This window comes from Schistocerca piceifrons, chromosome 2 (assembly GCF_021461385.2).
Source record: "Schistocerca piceifrons isolate TAMUIC-IGC-003096 chromosome 2, iqSchPice1.1, whole genome shotgun sequence".
In the NCBI taxonomy this organism is placed as follows: Eukaryota; Metazoa; Arthropoda; class Insecta; order Orthoptera; family Acrididae; genus Schistocerca; species Schistocerca piceifrons.
The window spans coordinates 75892761-75914161 of NC_060139.1; the positions used below are offsets into that span (position 1 = coordinate 75892761).

At 41.0% G+C, this 21401-nt stretch overlaps 1 protein-coding gene across 2 annotated transcripts in view; it reads left to right on the top strand.

Annotated features, from left to right (window-relative positions):
• The window catches only part of LOC124777212 (serpin B8-like), a 99183-nt gene that overhangs the window by 26845 nt on the left and 50937 nt on the right, over positions 1–21401 (top strand). For both annotated transcript variants that reach the window (XM_047252526.1, XM_047252527.1), the window contains exons 3-4: positions 1941–2120; positions 4973–5177. In XM_047252526.1, coding sequence (XP_047108482.1) covers positions 1941–2120; positions 4973–5177 — 385 coding nt within the window. The remainder of the gene's footprint in view (positions 1–1940; positions 2121–4972; positions 5178–21401) is intronic.

The window sequence follows — 21401 nt, forward strand, 5'->3', positions numbered from 1 at the left end:
CCCCAAAACTGCAGGGAACCTCCACCTTGCTGCATTCGCTGGACAGTGTGTCTCAGGCATTCAGCCTGACCGGGTTGCCTCCAAACACGTCACGGACAATTGTCTGGTTGAAGGCATATGCGACACTCATCGGTGAAGAGAACGTGAGGCCAATCCTGAGCGGTCCATTCGGCATGTTGTTGGGCCCATCTGTACCACGCTGCATGGTGTCGTTGTTGCAAAGATGGGCTTCGCCTTGTACGTCGGGTGTGAAGTTCCTCATCACGCAGCCTACTGCGTTCAGTTTGAGTCGTAACACAGCTCCTGTGGCTGCACGAAAAGCTTTATTCAACGTGGTTGCGTTGCTGTCAGGGTTCCTCCGAGCCATAATCCATAGGTAGCGGTCATCCACTGCAGTAGTAGCCCTTTGGCGGCCTGAGCCGGGGATGTCATCGACAGTTCCTGTCTCTCTGTATCTATACCATGTCCGAACAACATCGCTTTGGTTCACTCCGAGACGCCTCGACACTTCCCTTGTTGAGAGCCCTACCTGGCTCAAAGTAACAATGCGGACGCGATCGAACCACAGTATTGACCGTCTAGGCACGGTTGAACTACAGTCAACACGAGCCGTGTACCTCCTTCCTGGTGGAATGACTGGAAGTGATCGGCTGTCGGACGCCTCCATGTAATAGGCGCTGCTCGTGCATGGTTGTTTACGTCTTTGGGCTGGTTTAGTTACATCTCTGAACAGTCAAAGGGACTGTGTCTGTGATACAATATCCGCAGTCAGCATCTATCTTCAGGAGTTCTGGGTACCGGGGTGATGCAAAACTTTTTTTGATGTGTGTATTTTGCAGCAACTGTGTGGCTGCTGCATTTTTTTAAGCTGGTGTTTTTGGGTCTCATTTGCTTACAAAGACGTGCCACCAAATACACATCGATATAACAAACGTTTATGTTCTAGGTTGTTGAATTTGTAATACTCTAGCTTATGTTACAATAATTGTTTCGTTCACATAACTGTTCAAAATCGGATGTATATCCGAAAATATCCAGCATGATAATAGTAAATATCCATAGCGTTTAAAGATATCATAAATGCCTTTTAAAAAAGTAGTTGTTAGGTGCAAGACGTAGTGTCTACAAAACATTCGAATAACACTTGGTAATTTTGATACCTTTGTCATTACTAAAGGGCTTGATGACCAGGAAGTATTGTGAAAAGCTCTTGAGACGTGCACAAAAAAATGTAAGCTGGAAAGACAAGACTTGCCGTCGTAGATAAAAGTTTAACTAAAAATGCGAAGGGTGTGTATATCATTTCACTGACGCAAATTCTCACATCAAAATAATGGATGTAAAATTGGTAAAGAAAAATTTCACGTATTTTTTGGTGATCTCGAGACGGAATTGCTCCCTGTGACTATTGAACAATACGCTGTCTTGCGAAAGAGGGAGGCGACCCACATCTGCAGTCAGTCCCTGGGCCAGTTTGATTGCTGTTGGTCCAAGTCACCAGCGAGGCAGAGTCCCAGACAGGTTTCCACACGTACATGGTAACTGCCAGGTTGGTTTCCCCCCCTCTGTCTCACAAACGCAGTCTAAAGACAGTTAACACAAGTTTATATGCTGTGTTTCTCCGCGATTCACATACAGGTAGAAAACGCGAATGTCTTCTCTTTTAGTCAACTGGAGCAGGTGTTAATGACGGACAAACTATGAAGAAAAAGCAAAAATAGAATGTATGAGCACCAGAAGTCAGTGGTGTCCCGTATAGAGATTTAACAGACAGAAGAAGAAAATATAAATATGTATACACGTCGGGTTCATGTTTCACGTTCTGGATTACATTTAAGCTACTATTCTAGTGCGTCCTTCCAAATCTACATTTTCACTTCAAAACAAATATTTATATCTACTGAAGATAGCTTGTTAACAACTTGTGTTTTCGTTTGTAGGTATTGGCAGAAGGGCAAGGTAATTTGTTCTTCTCACCCTGGAGCATACAGGTAATTCTGGCGCTTGCGTTTCTCGGAGCTGGCGGAAACACAGCCAAGCAGATGGCGAGAGGTCTGCGTCTTCCTGAAGATAAAAATGCCACTGAAGAAGGTTTCAGTGAAATACTGCAACAACTGAAGGTGTAACTTACTGTATTCTAAGTTTCATACAGTTTTGTAAGGTTCTATTTAATAGGAATAGGAAATTTAATTCATTTGGAATCTGAAACTATAGAAATCACTCGAAGTGACAACTGTCAACAAATTTTCTGAGGACATCCTAGTCATCTTGTATAGATGCTGTGATTGTTGGTCCTATTTGTGCTCCCTGGGACTTATTCACCAGCTTTTGTTAACGTCCGTAGAGTGACGATATTGCTTGATGCAGTGTTTCCCAGTTACACGATTCTGCTGCTACATAGTATTTCACATCATGTTCCTCTTCAGTCTCCCCTTCCAACAAGTTACTAGACTTCTACTCTTTCGATGTATCGTATCTGCAGAATCAATTCTTTCTGTAAACTTTCTCTGTTTTCGTTGTCCATTTCCCTCGCCCTCATTCCTACATCTTCTTTTGATTTCATTTATAAGCAACCTGTATGTATGTTTAGTCCTTTCAATATTCTATCCTCTAGAACTAATACATTTATGGCATCCTAACTTTGTTTGTGTTGTTATTGTGCTGGACAGTCCGAATCAATTATTACTCCCTTATTTATGTTGAAATCATAACGAACTGCCTTCAGTGCTTTCGTTTAAGCCGTTGCTACATTATTTCATCATTAGTATCGCTTTTACTTTATTCTTCTGAGTTTAATCCTTCTGGGTGTGATCGAGAGCAATGTACGCTTAGGCCTGCTTAAATGCCGAGTATCGAAGTTTTAAACACCAGCTTCTCATGCTGCAACCGAGTTTTTGTTTTCTTAGTCTTTCAAGTAATTTTAAAGTTCTCGAAACTGTCATAAGTTTTTCTCAATTCTTATTTCTATCCTCCATCGCATTTTCACCTTAAATCGCTTTTTATTTTCTTAGTTATCAAATGGTTCGAATGGCTCTGAGCAGTATGGGACTTAACAGCTGAGGTCATCAGTTCCCTAGAACTTAGAACTACTTAAACCTAACTAACCTAAGGACATAACACACGTCCATGCCCGAGGCAGGATTCGAACCTGAGGCCGTAGCGGTCGCGCGGTTCCAGACTGAAGCGCCTAGAACCGCTCGGCCACACGGCCGGCTCTTAATTATCCACAACAGAGCACTCTACTGTAATTGTCACACGTATAACTTGGGTAATATACTTTATTAACTCATGTTCTGCTCTTTTCTTTTTCTCTCTAGCAAATTGTCCAGTTGTGAATATTGTGTGTCAAAATTTTCTATTTATATTTTGTATGTCGTTGTCCATGCCTCTTTCATTGTTTTATTGCTGCAATCTGTTCTGTTGTCTCAGTTTTAGTGTTACTGCGAGTTCATAGAATTTTACAGCTTGTGTAGTTAATCTGGTTACTGCCAGTCTTTTAACATGTCTGTAGAATTTTAGCCTGCGTTTTCTTCACATCTGAGTAAATGTTGATGAGTTTTTAAATTTTTTCAGTGTGCTTTTAGCCCGTTTGTTCCTTCTTCGGCATACCTAATTTTTTTCTGATTACTTTTAGTTCTGTCTCTTAAAGCGTATTTAATGTCAGAAGGCTCTGTATATCAATTTAAGAAAGCTTCGAAAACAGAACTTTTATTGCCCAGATCGAAGATGATACATATCCTGATTACTAGATATTCATCAAAGTTATATTGACATCTTCAGGTCATCAGATACATGAATTACGGAGTCATGCATAGCGGCTTTGTAATTCATGTATCCGATGATCTGAGGAAGGCCAGCACGTGTGTCAACTGCAATCTGGGCAATAAAATTTCTATTTTCGACGCTTTTTTTTTACTTTTAGAGCGTTATCAAACTTGAATAAGAGATCTATACTAGAAGCAGAGAGATGGGTGTATGCAGATTCCTTCCAAGGGATGCGGGGAGAGGGGGAGTGGTGCTATCAGGAAGGTGCATCCGGCTACCAAATACCACTAACACTGCTAAAACCGATGTATAACAATGCCGACCCAGTAGAGAAACGGCAAAGGGAATAGAAAGAAACAAGGAGGTTGCTCTAACACGGCCGATTTTCTTCCCCACCTTATTTCATACCAGCACGTGCTCCACCTGTAGTGACATTGTGGTCTCGTGGACGTTCAACAGACTCATTAGCTGCCTGTCCGTTTCATCCGTAAGTCTCTGCATTACGTAACGTTTTTCGAATGGTGTAATCTTTTTGTACTGGACTCGATGCATAAAAACAACCTGTGAGAGCTGGTAGTATTATCTGTTACGTGATCTTTATAATTTTGAGAAATAGCAGTCCTGACACTCTACCATGAGGTCCGGTGCTGACTATGCCTCCATGTATATGCAAAGAATCAAGTTATGTTCACTAGGAAATCTCAGATGCAATCGCATATCTGGTCCAGTATTTCGAAAGTACTTTTCTTTTACAAAGTACCGACGGGAACTGTATTGAACGATTTACCACGTTAAGGAACAGGACAACAACCTCAGATCCACTACCTGCTACCTTCTGGATATCACGAACGGAGTAAGCTGGTGTCACAAATTTGATATTTACAGAGAAATTGTTCGAGCTTCCCACAAGGTCAAGAGAGACCTCTCTTCTACCAAGCACCATTTTTTAATTTTTTAAAATACTTCATAAATCGTTTTAAGGCGTGTGGTATTTCCGATACCACGATCTTTCACAGCCTTACCCTCCCAGTAGAAGTTCGGGTTCGCTATCATTAACGCAGGTTTTGTTTCGTGTTCTAGGATCGCCACCTGTAGCTCACCATTCTTTTCCTCCCATCATCCAAAAGTCCAGGAAACACTCTTTCCTTGTTTGCAGTTAAATAAAGGAGATGTGATACGCTAAGAGTGCTAATTAACTTTGTTTCAGGAATCCGACGATGTTATCCTTAGAGTAGCTAATAGGATATTTGTGAAGCAGAATTTTACCATTAAAGAGCGGTTCAAGCAGTCAGCGAAGAAATTTATGGGTGCAGTGGAAGAGATGGATTTTCGGGATCCAGGAGCGGCAGGTGTTATAAATTCTTTGGTATCGGAGATAACAAATGGAAGAATAAACCAAGTAATAGGGCAGGGTAAGTGACTTCATTGAAATTCATCGGATTTTATCTTATCAATTACAAATTTTTGTTGCGACTTTAAAAAGTCTATGTGGCTTTAAATTGTTTGTAACACCAAAAGGTTTGTGCTTCCCGTACAATTTCTACTTTATTCGTACTGCACATGACTCGTTTCGGGAGGAAATTATTATTTATGCTTGCTGTAAGTATGATGTGGGAGCCCACACACAATAAGCAGTCTTCAGGCGCTCAGTCCGGAACCGCGCGACTACTACGGTCGCAGGTTCGAATCCTGCCTCGGGCATGGATGTGTGTGATGTCCTTAGGTTAGTTAGGTTTATGTAGTTCTAAGTTCGAGGGGACTGATGACCACAGATGTTAAGTCCCATAGTGCTCAGAGCCATTTGAACCAATAAGCAGTAATTGGTCGTCTTGTTTTTCCTGTGATGTCTGTCTATTTGACATGAGATAATACTGTCGGTATTCGGAGCGAATTATGTCAGGCGCTTGTACGATTTCATTGAATAATTTCGATATTGGTTCAAATGGCTCTGAGCACTATGGGACTTAACATCTGAGGTCATCAGTCCCCTAGAACTTAGAACTACTTAAACCTAACTAACCTAAGGACATCACACTCATCCATGCCAGAGGCAGGATTCGAACCTGCGACCGTAGCGGTCGCGCGGTTCCAGACTGTAGCGCCACCCCGGCCGGCTAATTTCAATATTGTTCAGATCTAAAGGAATATGGGATGCTTGTAACTAATTCGATGTACCTTCTATCCTGGATGGGCAACGGCCTTGAGGCAGTGGATACACCTGTTCCCGTGAGATCACCGAAGTTAAGCGCTGTTGGGCGTGGCCCGCACTTGGATGGGTGACCATCCAGCCGCCATGCGCTGTTGCCATTTTTCGGGGTGCACTCAGCCTCGTGATGCCAATCGAGGAGCTACTCGACCGAATAGTAGCGGCTTCGGTCAAGAACACCATCATAACGACCGGGAGAGCGGTGTGCCGACCCCACGTCCCTCCTATCCACATCCTTCTCTGAGGATGATACGGCGGTCGGATAGTCCCGGTAGGCCACTCGAGGCCTGAAAACCGAATGCTTGTATCCCGGATGATGGTTAATAAACGAAACCGGTGGATGAGTAATGGGACAAATAAACAGCTGACGGTTAAAATGCATTTTGTAAAACACACTTAGTGCCACCATAAAGAAATGAAAATGCACTTGATAATAGCAATAACTCTCGAAAAGCCTCAGTGTGCAAGACGAAGTAAATTCAGCTGTTCCAATGGGTACCGGTGAGATGTTTTACAGGTTAGGTGCCTGATTCCTCAAAATGCGCCATACATGCGTACTTGCAGAAAGAACACCTGACTCACTAAACAGATCATTGCAGTATTACCACCAAATGGCAAGGTGACACGAGGAACAATATGGTACTTCTTTTTCAGTTAGGCCTAATGAAATTTGTGCCCGATTGGATGGGGATTCACGTAAGAGGTTACATTTAAAATATATTTATTCTAACTAGGACAATAGTTGATACTGAAGTCAGTGGCGACTGAAGTTCGCAAACGTCTCGTTTGCTGACCTGTGTTATCGTATACTTTAGTTCGTGTCAGTTTTCGATACTAATTATGATAAACCCCGTGTACAAATCTAAGCTTGGCGCCTTGGGTACCCTCTCATGGTGGCGCCTGAAGCGGCGGCCGCTTTTGTCGGTTGCGTCTTAAACCAGCTCTGGCTGTGGCCCTACTTTCAGCATAATGCAATCACACACCAAGACGGCCAGGAAGTTTCATACCAGCGCCCACTCCTCTGCAGATTGAGAATATCATTCTGTGTAATATTATCTCTTCCAAAATACTGTAAATAAAAATACAGAAAAAACAAAGCAAACAAGTATTACATATTTCCGACATCCTGTCGGTGCAGCAGCAATCAATACAGTAGTGAAAAAGTATATGTTTTAGTGTTCAGTTGCAATTTATTTATATTGCCAACTGGCTACCGGTTCTGGTAAACAGTACCATCCTATAAAACCCCCTAGCACGCGTTCGACACGTCAGTGCTACCCGGGAAGAGAGCATAATGATTTCGTGCCAGAGGGTGCCCTGAGGATGGTACTGTGTCCCAAAACCGATAGCCAGCAGGCAAAAAATAAATAAACTCCAACTGTAGACTAAAATGTATACTTTTTAAATCAAATATTGTCGAACAATTTTGAGAAAAGTAATTTGTATGAGCACAAGCCTTTACAACTTCCGTTTGCTCGCAATTCAGCAAATGAAATATATACTACTGGCCATTAAAATTGCTGCACCAAGAAGAAATGCAGATGATAAACGGGTATTCATTGGACAAGTATATTATACTAGAACTGACATGCGATTTCATTTTCACGCGGTTTGGGTGCATAGATCCTGGGAAATCAGTACCCAGAACAACCACCTCTGGCCATAATAACGGCCTTGATACGCCTGGGCATTGAGTCAAACAGAGCTTGGATGGCGTGTACAGGTACACCTGCACGTGCAGCTTCAACACGATATCACAGTTCATGAAGAGTAGTGACTGCCATATTGTGACAAGCCAGTTGCTCGGCCACCATTGACCAGACGTTTTCAATTGGTGAGAGATCTGGAGAATGTGCTGGACAGGGCAGCAGTCCAACATTTTCTGTATCCAGAAAGGCCCGTACAGGACCAGCAACATGCGGTCGTGCATTATCCTTCTGAAATATAGGGTATCGCAGAGATCGAATGAAGGATAGAGCCACGGGTCGTAATACATCTGAAATGTAACGTCCACTCTTCAAGGTACCGTCAATGCGAACAAGAGGTGACCGAGACGTGTAACCAATGGCACGCCATACTAACACGCCGAGTGATACGCCAGTATGGCGATGACGAATACACGCTTCCAATGTACGCTCACGGCGATGTCGCCAAACACGGATGCGACCATCATGATGCTGAAAACAGAACCTGGATTCATCCGAAAAAATAACGTTTTGCTATTCGTGCGCCCAGGTTCGTCGTTGAATACACCATCGCAGGCGCTCCCGTCTGCGATGCAGCTTCAATGGTAACCGCAGCCATGGTCTCCGAGCTGATAGTCCATGCTGCTGCAAACGTCGTCGAACTATTCGTGCAGATGGTTATTGTCTTGCAAACGCCCCAATCTGTTGACTCACGGATCGATACGTGGCTGCACGATCCGTTACAGCCATGCGGATAAGATGCCTGTCATCTCGACTGCTAGTGATACGAGGCAGTTGGGATCCAACACGGCGTTCCGTATCACCCTCCTGAACCCACCGATTCCATACTCTGCTAACAGTCATTGGATCTCGACCAACGCGAGCAGCAATGTCGCGATACGATAAACCGCAATCGCGATACACTACAATCCGACCTTTATCAAAGTCGGAAACGTAATGGTACGCATTTCTCCTCATTACACGAGGCATCACACCAACGTATCACCAGGCAACGCCGGTCAACTGCTGTCTGTGAATGAGAAATCGGTTGGAAACTTTCCTCATGTCAGCACGTTGTAGGTGTCGCCACCGGCGCCAACCTAGTGTGAATGCTCTGAAAAGCTAATCATTTGCATATCACAGCATCTTCTTCCTGTCGGTTAAATTTCGCGTCTGTAGCAAGTCATCTTCGTGGTGTATCATTTTTAATGGCCAGTAGTGTAGTACTAAGACAAAAAGGAACAGAAACACATCCACTTTTAAAATTTTGTCAGCGTGGCCATTATCCATTCATATGCTCGCAAACTTACCACGCTGATCATTCGAAAGAATACCATCTGCGTAAGTGCAACGTATTCGCAGAAGAAATATTGTGACCTCACTGTGAAAGCAGCCAGGTGCAATAATGCAACGTATATAATTCAGAGCTGGATGTAAATGAATTTTAACTAATCTTTCCTGTGATCATATACTGAAATAAAAGTGGCTGATTATCATGATTTTAAATCTGAACACATGAAGAGATTTTAGTTCGGGATAAAACTGGCCACACAGGCAAAAAACGAAGTTAAAGTTCTCATCAAACCTGACTAGTGCGCTAACTGAGGGATAGCAGCTCTTCAGCAGGTACCGTAGCTGTCGACAGGTAGGAAGAGGTTGACAGCGTCTCCAGCTTCGTCAATGTGCAGTTTCACACTCGCTTGATCGTAATGCAGCTCCACGAGTTTTGGATATGGACATTTTCTCCATGCATGTAATCCTCTTTTTACTGGCCGTCTACAAATGCTCTGCACTCCGTCTTACGTCCGCTCACATTCCTCACTGGCATTGAGATTCTTTCACCTTCATTTTCAATCTGACTCTAAAAGATTTCTTTGAACTCCGCCCATGCTTCTTCGACATATAGACTGAACAGCAGCGGTGAAAGACTACATCCTTGTCTTAAACCCTGTTTAATGTGAGCACTTTGTTCCTGGTCCTCCACCTTTTTTGATATACAGGGTGTTTCAAAAATGACCGGTATATTTGAAACGGCAATAAAAACTAAACGAGCAGCGATAGAAATGCACCGTTTGTTGCAATATGCTTGGGACAACAGTACATTTTCAGGCGGACAAACTTTCGAAATTACAGTAGTTACAATTTTCAACAACAGATGGCGCTGCAAGTGATGTGAAAGATAGAGAAGACAACGCAGTCTGTGGGTGCGCCATTCTGTACGTCGTCTTTCTGCTGTAAGCGTGTGCTGTTCACAACGTGCAAGTGTGCTGTAGACAACATGGTTTATTCCTTAGAACAGAGGATTTTTCTGGTGTTGGAATTCCACCGCCTAGAACACAGTTTTGTTGCAACAAGACGAAGTTTTCAATGGAGGTTTAATGTAACCAAAGGACCGAAAAGCGATACAATAAAGGATCTGTTTGAAAAATTTCAACGGACTGGGAACGTGACGGATGAACGTGCTGGAAAGGTAGGGCGACAGCGTACGGCAACCACAGAGGGCAACTCGCAGCTAGTGCAGCAGGTGATCCAACAGCGGCCTCGGGTTTCCGTTCGCCGTGTTGCAGCTGCGGTCCAAATGAAGCCAACGTCCACGTATCGTCTCATGCGCCAGTTTACACCTCTATCCATACAAAATTCAAACGCGGCAACCCCTCAGCGCCGCTACCATTGCTGCACGAGAGACATTCGCTAACGATATAGTGCACAGGATTGATGACGGCAATATGCATGTGGGCAGCATTTGGTTTACTGACGAAGCTTTTTTTTTTGCCTGGAAGGCTTCGTCAATAAACAGAACTGGCGCATATGGGGAACCGAAAAGCCCCATGTTGCAGTCCCATCGTCCCTGCATCCTCAAAAAGTACTGGTCTGGGCCGCCATTTCTTCCAAAGGAATCATTGGCCCATTTTTCAGATCCGAAACGATTACTGCATCACGCTATCTGGACATTCTTCGTCAATTTGTGGCGGTACAAACTGCCTTAGACGACACTGCGAACACCTCGTGGTTTATGCAAGATGGTGCCCGGCCACATCGCACGGCCGACGTCTTTAATTTCCTGAATGAATATTTCGATGATCGTGTGATTGCTTTGGGCTATCCGAAACATACAGGAGGCGGCGTGGATTGGCCTCCCTATTCGCCAGACATGAACCCCTGTGACTTCTTTCTGTGGGGACACTTGAAAGACCAGGTGTACCGCCAGAATCCAGAAACAATTGAACAGCTGAAGCAGTACATCTCATCTGCATGTGAAGCCATTCCGCCAGACACGTTGTCAAAGGTTTCGGGTAATTTCATTCAGAGACTACGCCATATTATTGCTACGCATGGTAGATATGTGGAAAATATCGTACTATAGAGTTTCCCAGACCGCAGCGCCATCTGTTGTTGAAAATTGCAACTACTGTAATTTCGAAAGTTTGTCTGCCTGAAAATGTACTGTTGTCCCAAGCATATTGCAACAAACGGTGTATTTCTATCGCTGCTGGTTTAGTTTTTATTGCCGTTTCAATTATACCGGTCATTTTTGAAACACCCTGTACTTACTGTACATTAGCCGTCTTTGCCTATAGTTTATAAGTATTTTCCTCAGAATTTAGAAAATGTTGCACCATCATACATTGTCAAATGCACTTTTGAGGTCCACTAACTGTGTTAAGGTATCTCCATTTTTCTTAGCTCTTGTTTCCATTATCAAAACCAACGTCAGAAACCCCTCTCTGGTACTTTTATCTTTCCGGAAGCCAAAACTATCATCTAAGATCCTCAACATTATTTTCCTTTCTTCTGTATATTATTCTTACCAGAAAATTTGATTCGTAAGCTGTTACGTCGAATCTGCGATAATTTCCGCACATACCTCCCCTTGCTATCTTCTGCTATCTTGGGGATTGTGTGAATGATTCTTTCCGAAAATCTGTTGGTGTATATCCAGTCTCTTAGATCTACAGACCACCCGTGAATAGTCGTTTGGCTGCCACTTCCCCCAATGGCTTTAGAAATTCCGAAGTTATACATGTCTATGGCCTCATTTGCTTCCAAAGCTCTGTTAAACTTTTACTTTAGGCTAATATTGGACACTCTGTGTCTTGTATATCTTCTCCGATTTCTTCTTGTATCAAGTCACCATCAATTCTTCGCCTAGGTAGAGTCCTACATTGTTCTGTTTCCATCCATTCGCTCTTCCCCCTGTATTTAACAGTGGAATTCCCCTGGCATTCTTAACGTTGGGAGACGGTCATTTTTGATACCACTGAAGGCTATTCGGACTTTTCTGTACGGTGATTCTGACCTTCTGATGACCATGTCTCTTACGATTTATCGCGTTAAATTCCCTGCACTTTATTTATTTCCATGTGGCTTAGATTGCTGCGTTTATATCTTTTCCTACACAGTTTTGTACTTCCTTCTTTCGTACATCGATTGAAGTATTTCCTCTGTTACTCGAAGTCTCTTCGCAGTTATCTTCCTCGCACCTATATTCCTTTGTCCAACTTCTCTTCTTGTGAACGCCCTTCTTAAATATGTCCACGATTCTCTTAAAGATTAGCCAACGCTTCATAGTTACTCAATTGTGATTTAACTTTGTACGAGTTCTGTCCAAAAAATCCCGGACATTCGTAATTTCGCGCGAATGATATCTTGGAGCGAAGTGTTTGGCATCGCTGCACACGGCTATATTTAATGTGTAACTACCTGATGTACCACTGTTGTACATCTGTTAGCTGTTATTTAGTGCTGTATTGAGTAAAACGTTGTGCCGCACAATTTGCGAATCTCGAGATGACAGAGTTAGGGGAGCATTCATCTGCATTAAATTGCGCGTGAAACTCAAGAAAACCTTTACAGAGACACATAAGAGCCTACGGTGATGAGTGTTTACGCTGTACTCGGTGTTACGAATGGTTCACACGGTTTAAAAATGGCCGCACGGAAGTTAAAGATGGCCCTCGTTCAGCACGCCCTTTGACGTCTACCGACGACGCTCATGTCAGAAACATCAAAGAAATTATGAGTGCCATTCGAAGACTGACTGTCTGAGAGATTGCAGACGAATGTAACATTTCAGTTGCATCATGTCATGAAATACTTACAAAGCATCTAGGAATGTATCGTGTATTGCTGCCAAGTTGGTCCCACGGCTCACGGGTCAAGACCTGCGTCTCGCAGGCTGTGAAGGGCTTCTGGATCGCGCAAATGCGTACGAGATTTTCCTTAAGAGAATCATAACTGGTGATGAGACGTGGGCCTACGGTTATGATGTTCAGAGCAATGTTCAATGTTCACAATGGTTCGGGACAGGTTCTCCAAGGATAAAAACTGCTCGTCTGGTCATGGGAAATGTCAAAGCCATGATTTCTTTGTCACTGAAGGATTGCTTCATCATGAATTCGTGCCACAGGGATAAACTGTTAATCGATGGTACTACCGGGACGTGTTGCGACGCCTGTGAGAAAATGTGAGAAGGAAACGGCCTGAAATGTGGCGAGACAATACATGGTTCTTCCATCACGATATCGCACCCACACATTCATCCTTGTTGGGCCGTGCTAATTGCACACGAAACGAAATTACTGTGCTGCCTCAAACTCTGTTCTCCCCAGACCTGGCCCCTACGGACTTTTTTTATTTCCAAAGCTGAAAACCCCTTTGAAAGGATGAAGATTTGCAACGACAGACGAAATAAAAGAAAAATGGCAGACGGCTCTTCGCGCGATCCAGCAAGAGGAGTACCAAGACTGCTTCCGGAAGTGGAGACTGTTTTGGGAGTGGTGTATCAATTTTGGAGGAGAGTATTTCGAAGGAGACCATGCAAATTAAGTGAAAAGGTTTTGTGGACAAAGCTCCGGAATTTTTTGAACAGATCTCGTTGTGTGCACATGGGTGCTTAGGCCTTGAAATCCAGTATCTGTCTTCGGAATCTCTGTGTTTTCTTGATACAAGGAATCCTTCAGTTTCTGCAGGGCGTTTCGAAGTATGCAGCCAATTCTTATCAAGTTTGAACAGAGTATTCATTACTACTAGCTGAAAATTACTGCAGATCTGCATTACACTTTCTCCTCTATCGTTACTACTACCGAGCCCATATTCTTTCGTAAATCCCATGTCCCTCTCCTATTTCCTCCCCATAGTATATCGAGCCATCATTATCAAATTTTCACCTCCCGTTACGTACTTTATTATCCCTTAACTGTCCTCTAGTTCTGGAAAGAGTTTATTGTACAGAAGCACGCAGTGAAGATATTACACTACTGACCATTAAAATTGCTGCACCAAGAAGAAATGCAGATGATAAACGGGTATTCATTGTACAATTATATTATACTAGAACTGATATGTGATTACATTTTCACGCAATTTGGGTGCATAGATCCTGAGAAATCAGTACCCAGAACAACCACCTCTGGCCGTAATAACGGCCTTGATACGCCTGGGCATTGAGTCAAACAGAGCTTGGATGGCGTGTACAGGTATAGCTGCCCACACAGCTTCAACACGATACCACAGTTCATCAAGAGTAGTGACTGGTGTATTGTGACGAGCCAGTTGCTCGGACACCATTGACCAGACATTTTCAATTGGTGAGAGATCTGGAGAATGTGCTGGCCAGGTCAGCAGTAGAACATTATCTGTATCTAGAAAGGCCCGTACAGGACCTGCAACGTGCGGTCGTGCATTATCCTGCTCAAATGTAGGGTTTCGCAGAGATCGAATGAAGGATAGAGCCACGGGTCGTAACGCATCTGAAATGTAACGTTCACTGTTCAAAGTGCCGTCAATGCGAACAAGAGGTGACCGAGACGTGTAACCAATGGCACCCCATACCATCACGCCGGGTGATACGCCAGCATGGCGATGACGAATACACGCTTCCAATGTCCGTTCACCGCGATGTCGCCAAACACGGATGGGACCATCATGATGCTGTAAACAGAACCTGGATTCATCCGAAAAAATGACGTTTTGCCATTCGTGCACCCAGGCTCGTCGTTGAGTACACCATCGCAGGCGCTCCTGTCTGTGATGCAGCGTCAAGGGTAACCGCAGTCATGGTCTCCGAGCAGATAGTCCATGTTGCTGCAAACGTTGTTGAACTGTTCGTGCAGATTGTTGTTGTTTTGCAAACGTCCCCATCTGTTGACTCAGGGATCGTGACGTGGTTGCACGATCCATTACAGCCATGCGGATAAGATGCCTGTCATCTCGACTGATAGTGATGCGAGGCCGTTGGGATCCAGCACGGCATTCCGTATTACCCTCCTTAAATCTGATAAGCGGTCATATTTTAGAATGCTCTTGACATACCTAGGGGTTATTATACTTAGTTGCCTCTAAAAATTCTCCCTAACTTCGTTTTTGGTTAACAACAAAGCTAAATTTAGGATGAAACATGTATTGTATTTCACAGCCACAATTCTAGAAATAAAAGCAAAGTCGGCATAGACTATGTATCTTATTTAGGTTTCGGATTGGTGTATAATATCTTTTTGTTAATATCTATAACAGGTTATCGATGGATGTAAGACATTTGAAACAAAGTAAAGTAGTCAACTAGCCACTTCTACAATTTTTCAGAGTATTAGGACTTGGTAATGTAAATTCCACATATCTCTAATGTTAATATTAAAGAGATCTTGACTTTGCCGTTATGTAGATAGCTCATAGTGACCTACGTAATGATGCATAGACGCTCTGTTTAATGCATTAGAGAGAAACAGTTGCTGAGGAGAAGAGAATGAACAGTGACTTTTCTTCAAATAAGCCTTTTACCTTCTAATGTGCTTATTCGTATATAAATAATAGGCAAATGCCTGAGTATAACCCACTCAGAGAATTTGTGTAGGGCGAGCAGATACAGGAATCTGGGATCGCCGCCCAAGGCAAGGTCCCAGTGGAGGTGGCTCGCCGTTGCCTTCCCCCGACCTGCTATGAAGTGTCAAGTGTGTGTGTGTGTGTGTGTGTGTGTGTGTGTGTGTGTGTGTGTATGTGCCATGTGGATCACTGTGATGAATGGTTGTACGGTCTATTCTGTGTTGGTATGGGTGACTAGAAGAGACAGGGTGAAATTCGATGCCGGCATGTAACATACTTCTCTCGAATAGCACCAAGGCGTCCACCGTCCTTAAAGTCCACATGCGACGTACGGATCATCATCAAGAGTGTCACATTCCCTCATCTCATAAGACGCCGCAGAGAGCTTTGGAATTTCATCTAGGACATCGGCGCAAAGAGCTCCTTCCCTTGGCGGCCAAATCAAGGCAGTGAAAATTTTCCACCACAGGGATTCGAACCGCCTTACCTTCTAGTCGAGCGTCACTGCACAAGCGTACTGTAATGGATCTGGGAGATGTGTTATTTTTCACTGGACTTGTCGATACCAAATTTAATGTGGGAAGTTAGTAATGTTTTCTTATATTTTTGTCAGAATTTTTTAAATTGTAATTTGCCTTATTTTATACTAATTTACGTATATTTTTGAGAGTGACAGCATATTGATTACTATTAGTAGATGTGACGAAGAATATCAAAGAGACTGATTACAAGTGGAAGCTTGTGTGTTGTGTAAAATGTCTTTGACGCTGGAGTCGTCTTTGACTGTAGTCAGTCGGCAGTGAACTCTTGGTGTGTGTGTTGATGGTAGAACAATGTGCAGGTCGCCGTCATAAATAATTTGCTAGTGAACAGGAAAAAATGAATTATGTTACTACTTTTTTTATATAAACTTTAAGAAGAAACCACATTCGAAGAAATGGTATTTGAAGCACCAAAAATGAGGCAAACGCGTTGAACCAGGTCATTTCTGCAGCCGACGAAACTGCATTGTGGAATCATACTTCCACTAGACGACTGAAGCCAAGACAAATATCATCTTGTAAACATTTCACGGAAAAGGTACTGTCACGAAATATGCCAAATTTAAGTAAATAAAAAATAGTGAGCATATTTCAACTGGGGGCTCAGCCAGGATACCAATATTTCAACTGGGGACTGTAGCCGGGATGTTGTGTTCACGTGATCTTCAACAGTGCTACGAAGAAGAAAATTTTTGTGTGTTCATACCAGTTTTTCAGAATGTGTGTTACAGTATTGGTATTCATTGAGAAGTAAAAGTTTTGGAGAAGAAATGTTTCGGAAAAAAATATGATTTTCGACAGAAGAAGTAATTTCAAGAATTTTGGTCAACAATCACATGGATGGAGAACGTGGATTTGCAACAGTAGAAGAGTGTTCCAGATAAGTCACGAAACCCTCGTATTTGGTTGAAACAATATTTTTATCTTGTTTTGTACTGTTGTGTATAGTATTTTTTTCTTTTTTCACAATGACTTATGAGATTTTCGAGAGTATTGTGCCTAAAGTAGAAAATAGTAATTTAATAGACTTCGAAAATCAGGACAAGCCAAATGATACAGACAGAACCGATCAATTTGACTTAAAAAGTTTTCTTGTAAATTTCACGAAAGAAATTAAACAAGAAGTTGACAACAATAAGACTTACTGGGATGAAAAAATTGATAACATTTTGTTGCAAGTCCAAGCAGTTAATACCCAAGTGGGTGATCTTTCGAACAGAGTTGGCAGTGTTGAGGAAAAAATTGGATCTGTGGAAGCAAAAGTAAATGAAATTGATGCTAAGTTGAGTGATGAAATTAATACTGTAAAAAATGAGTTACTGGCAGATAGGGAAAGAAATGTAATTGATTTTAATGAGATAAAAGGGGAAATTAAAAATTTGGATGAGAATACAAAAGTTTTAGTAAAAAATGTAGAACAAAAAACTGACAATCGTTTGGTTACTCTAGAAAGAAAAGTAGAATGCAATGATTTAGATAACAAAAAATCTGTCAAAGAACTTAGCGAAAAAATTGAGAGTTTTGACATTGAACTTCAAAGCAAAAATCACATTGTCAACGTATGCAATCTTGTATCTAATATTCCAGTGAACCACTTTTCGGTAGATGGACCCTTACATCCTGTTGATTTTATACAGTATTGTAAGGACTGTTTTTTACCTCACTCTCCAGATGATATGAAAATTAAATTTGTGAAAAAATTCTTGGAAGGGGAAGCTTTGAAAGAAATGTCATTGATTTTAATGAGATAAAAGGGGAAATTAAAAACCAGATTGTAACTGTGGGGATGACCTTTTCAGAATTTGAATCAAAATTTCTGGAAAATTTTTGGGATGATCTTAAACAAACTAGAATCAAAAGTGAATTTTTGAATGGGAGAAACTATAGAGAATCAGATGGGAGCACGAAACAATTTTGCAAAGGTGAACTTCAAAAACTTATTCATTTAACAAAACCTTTGGATGACTTGATCAAAATTGATACCTTAAAGAGAAGATTGCCATCAGCAATGCAGCTGAGTTTAGTTCATTGTCCTGATAGTAATGTTGAGCAGTTTCTCAATTATATTGAAAAGTTGGATAGGGTAACAACAAGGACACACAGTGGGTTTACTCAGAAAGGTAGTGGTCAAAATTGGGGAAATGTTAACTTTCAAAAAAGGGAACAAAACAATTATCATGGTGTCAGTCAAAATTCAGGGGGATAAAACAATTTTCAAAAGAAGGATCATAATTTTCATCCAAAACAAGAACAACATTTTCGCGGAAATAATCAACAAAATAGAGAACACTTTACAGATCAAAATCACAGAAATTTCGATAGAGGTCAGTACAATAGAAACTACCAACAACCAGGTAATGTTTTGCATAGGAATGGGAACAGAAATGTTGATCAGAGACATTGGCAGAACCACAATCAGCATTTCAAACAGGAACTAGTTGTAATTCAGGAAATAAAAAACAAGTAGACGCCCCCTTGAAGGTCCGCAAGGTTGAGGCAGAAGGTGAGCATGATGAAAGGACCAATGGATGTGATAATCATAAACCCAAACATGACAGTTCCAAACCTAAGCTATCACATGAGGTCATTAGTTGTTACTTATTGAAGAAATTTCAAGAGGAAAATAATGATGATATTGATAAAGATAAAATTGTCAGTACACAAGAACATACAGTAGATAAAAGTAACTGTGATTCATTTAATTTAACAGTTTTACACTTGGGCAGAAAAGAACATTACTTTGTCAGATGATGTAATTTGTGGTAGTACAGAGATGTGTGTGAATGAAAGAGAGAATGCATGCTGTGAGAATGAAAATATTGGTGAAAGGGGTCTGGTAACTTTAGAAAGTGGAAATAATATTTTGGGGGATAATTTGAATGTGTATGACCTGAATATGTATAATGATAATGATGTTGATGATAAAGTTAATAATGATGGTAATGGTATTTATGATTATGTTGAGGAAAGGTGTTTCATTAGTTTAAATAGTGAGTTGTGTACACACATGGTTGAAAATGGATTAAATAGTGAGAATACTATAGAAATTCCCAGTGATGTTACCAGGATGAATAAGGCTTGCAAGCAGGGTGTATGTGAAAGTGTGAATTTTGATGTTGTTGTTAAAGAATCTGACTACACAAATAATGACACATGTATAACTTATAGCCTAAGTGAAACATTTACAGATACTAATGACACACACACATTTCTTATGAATCTATGGCTGAACAGTGAAACTATTTCTTTTGACAAGAACTTTAGAAAAATGCTTATTAATGTATGTGAAACTATATGTCCTGAGTGGTGGAAAAAGATGAGATATTTTATTTTTGAAGAGCTGAAGGATAAGTACTTCAATAGTAAACAATGTGATTTGGATGGAAATTCTTGGCTATTTGAGATAATAGAGAGTACTAATGACAATTTTGTATCTTGTGCAAATTTTATAACTGTGACAAATGATACATATAATGGTATACCATATCATTCTGGTAAGAATAGGTTTGGGGAAATTGAAAGTGATTTATTACATGAGGATACAGGTTCTGAGAAAAGTGATCAATTTTGCAGTCCTTATATAAAAGTTCAAATTGGGTCATGGATTGGTAAATGTTTAATTGATACAGGGAGTGAGATCTTGGGAATATCTGAAAGGTTAAGCAAGAAATTGAAAGTGGGGAAAGATTATGTTGAAATGCCAGTTGTTGGGGTAAAGATAAAAAGTGCTACTGGGAAGAGCAGTAAATTGGTAAAAAGCCAGGCTTTAGTGACATTTTTAATTGAAGGCAAGTTGTTCACACATGGATGTTTTATAATTCAGGAGTTTAATGAGGATTTTCTTTTGGGTATGAATTGGATAGTAAAATTAAATACAGCATTTGATTGGGTTGGAAGACAGCTTTTGACAGAAACTAGTGAAAGGGAATACATTCAGACAAATTTTGTGAACACACTTGGTGATCAGAGTAATGGAAATTTTTGACAGTATCAATTTACTAGAAGAAAATAGATTGGAGAATATTGAAATTCATAGATTTGATACTGATGAAGATGAATTTGGGAATTTAGTAAATTTGAAAATCTCAGAAACACAAAATTTATCTGGGGAGCAAAAACAACAGTTAGAAAATCTGCTGTGGGAATACAGTGATGTTTTCAGTGACATACCTGGTAGGGTAAAAGGTTATCAGTGTGAGCTTCAGGTGAAACCTCATGAACCATTTTTCATAAAAGCGTATAGTATTGCAATATCAAAAAGAACTGCTGGTGAGAAAGAGCTGAAAAAGATGGAAGGATGTAATATAATAGAAAGGAGTATCAGTGCATATAATAATCCTTTAGTAGTTGTTTCGAAAAAAGATGGTGGAGTAAGATTGGTTTTGGACTCTAGACACTTAAACAAAATTTTGTTCAGACAGGCAGACCATCCCGAAAATATTGATGAGTTACTCTATAAATTTACAGATATAAAATATATGTCAAGTTTGGATCTAACTTTGGGTTTTCATCAGGTACCACTTTCAGTTAATTCTAGAAAATATTCTGCTTTCTTGTACAATGGTAAGAGTTACCAATATTGTGTTGTGCAGTTTGGGTTAAATTCTTCTGTTTCCGAATTTATAAGAGCTTTGGATCATGTACTGGGCCAAGAACTTGCATCTAAACTGATAATTTATGTAGATGATATTTTGGTTACAGGGCAAAATTGGGAGGAACATATTTTGATTCTGAAGTCAGTTTGTGAAAAACTTAGAAAAGGGGGGATGACACTGAAATTAGAGAAATGTAAGTTTGCTGTTTCTGAATTAAAATTTTTGGGTCAAGTTGTCACAGACAAGGGAGTTTTGGCAGACCCAGAAAAAATTAAAGCAATTTCAGAAATTCCTGTTCCTAAGACTAAAAAACAATTAAAGTCGTTCTTTGGGCTATGTGGTTATTACCGAAAACATATAAGTGATCAGAGTCTGAATGCACCATGTTTAAGTCAGTTACTTAAGAAAAACACTGTTTGGGTTTGGGATAAAAGTTGCCAGGAAGAGTTTGATAAAATTAAGCAAGAGTTCAGGAAGCAACACTTATTACACAGACCTGATTTTAATTTATCATTTTGTTTGAACACTGGTAGCAGTAATTATGGGCTTTGAGCAGAGTTATTTCAAGAAAGAGTAGAGAATGGAGTTAAAATACATTGTACCATAGCATTTGCGAGCAGGATGTTGCTCAAGCATGAGAAAAATTATACAGTCACAGAGAAGGAACTTTTGGCAATTCATTGGGCTTTTACAAAATTTAGAATTTACCTTATTGGACATAAAACTACAGTATTTTCGGATCACAAAGCTTTGAGTTACTTACAAGAGTGCAAATTATACCACAGTAGAT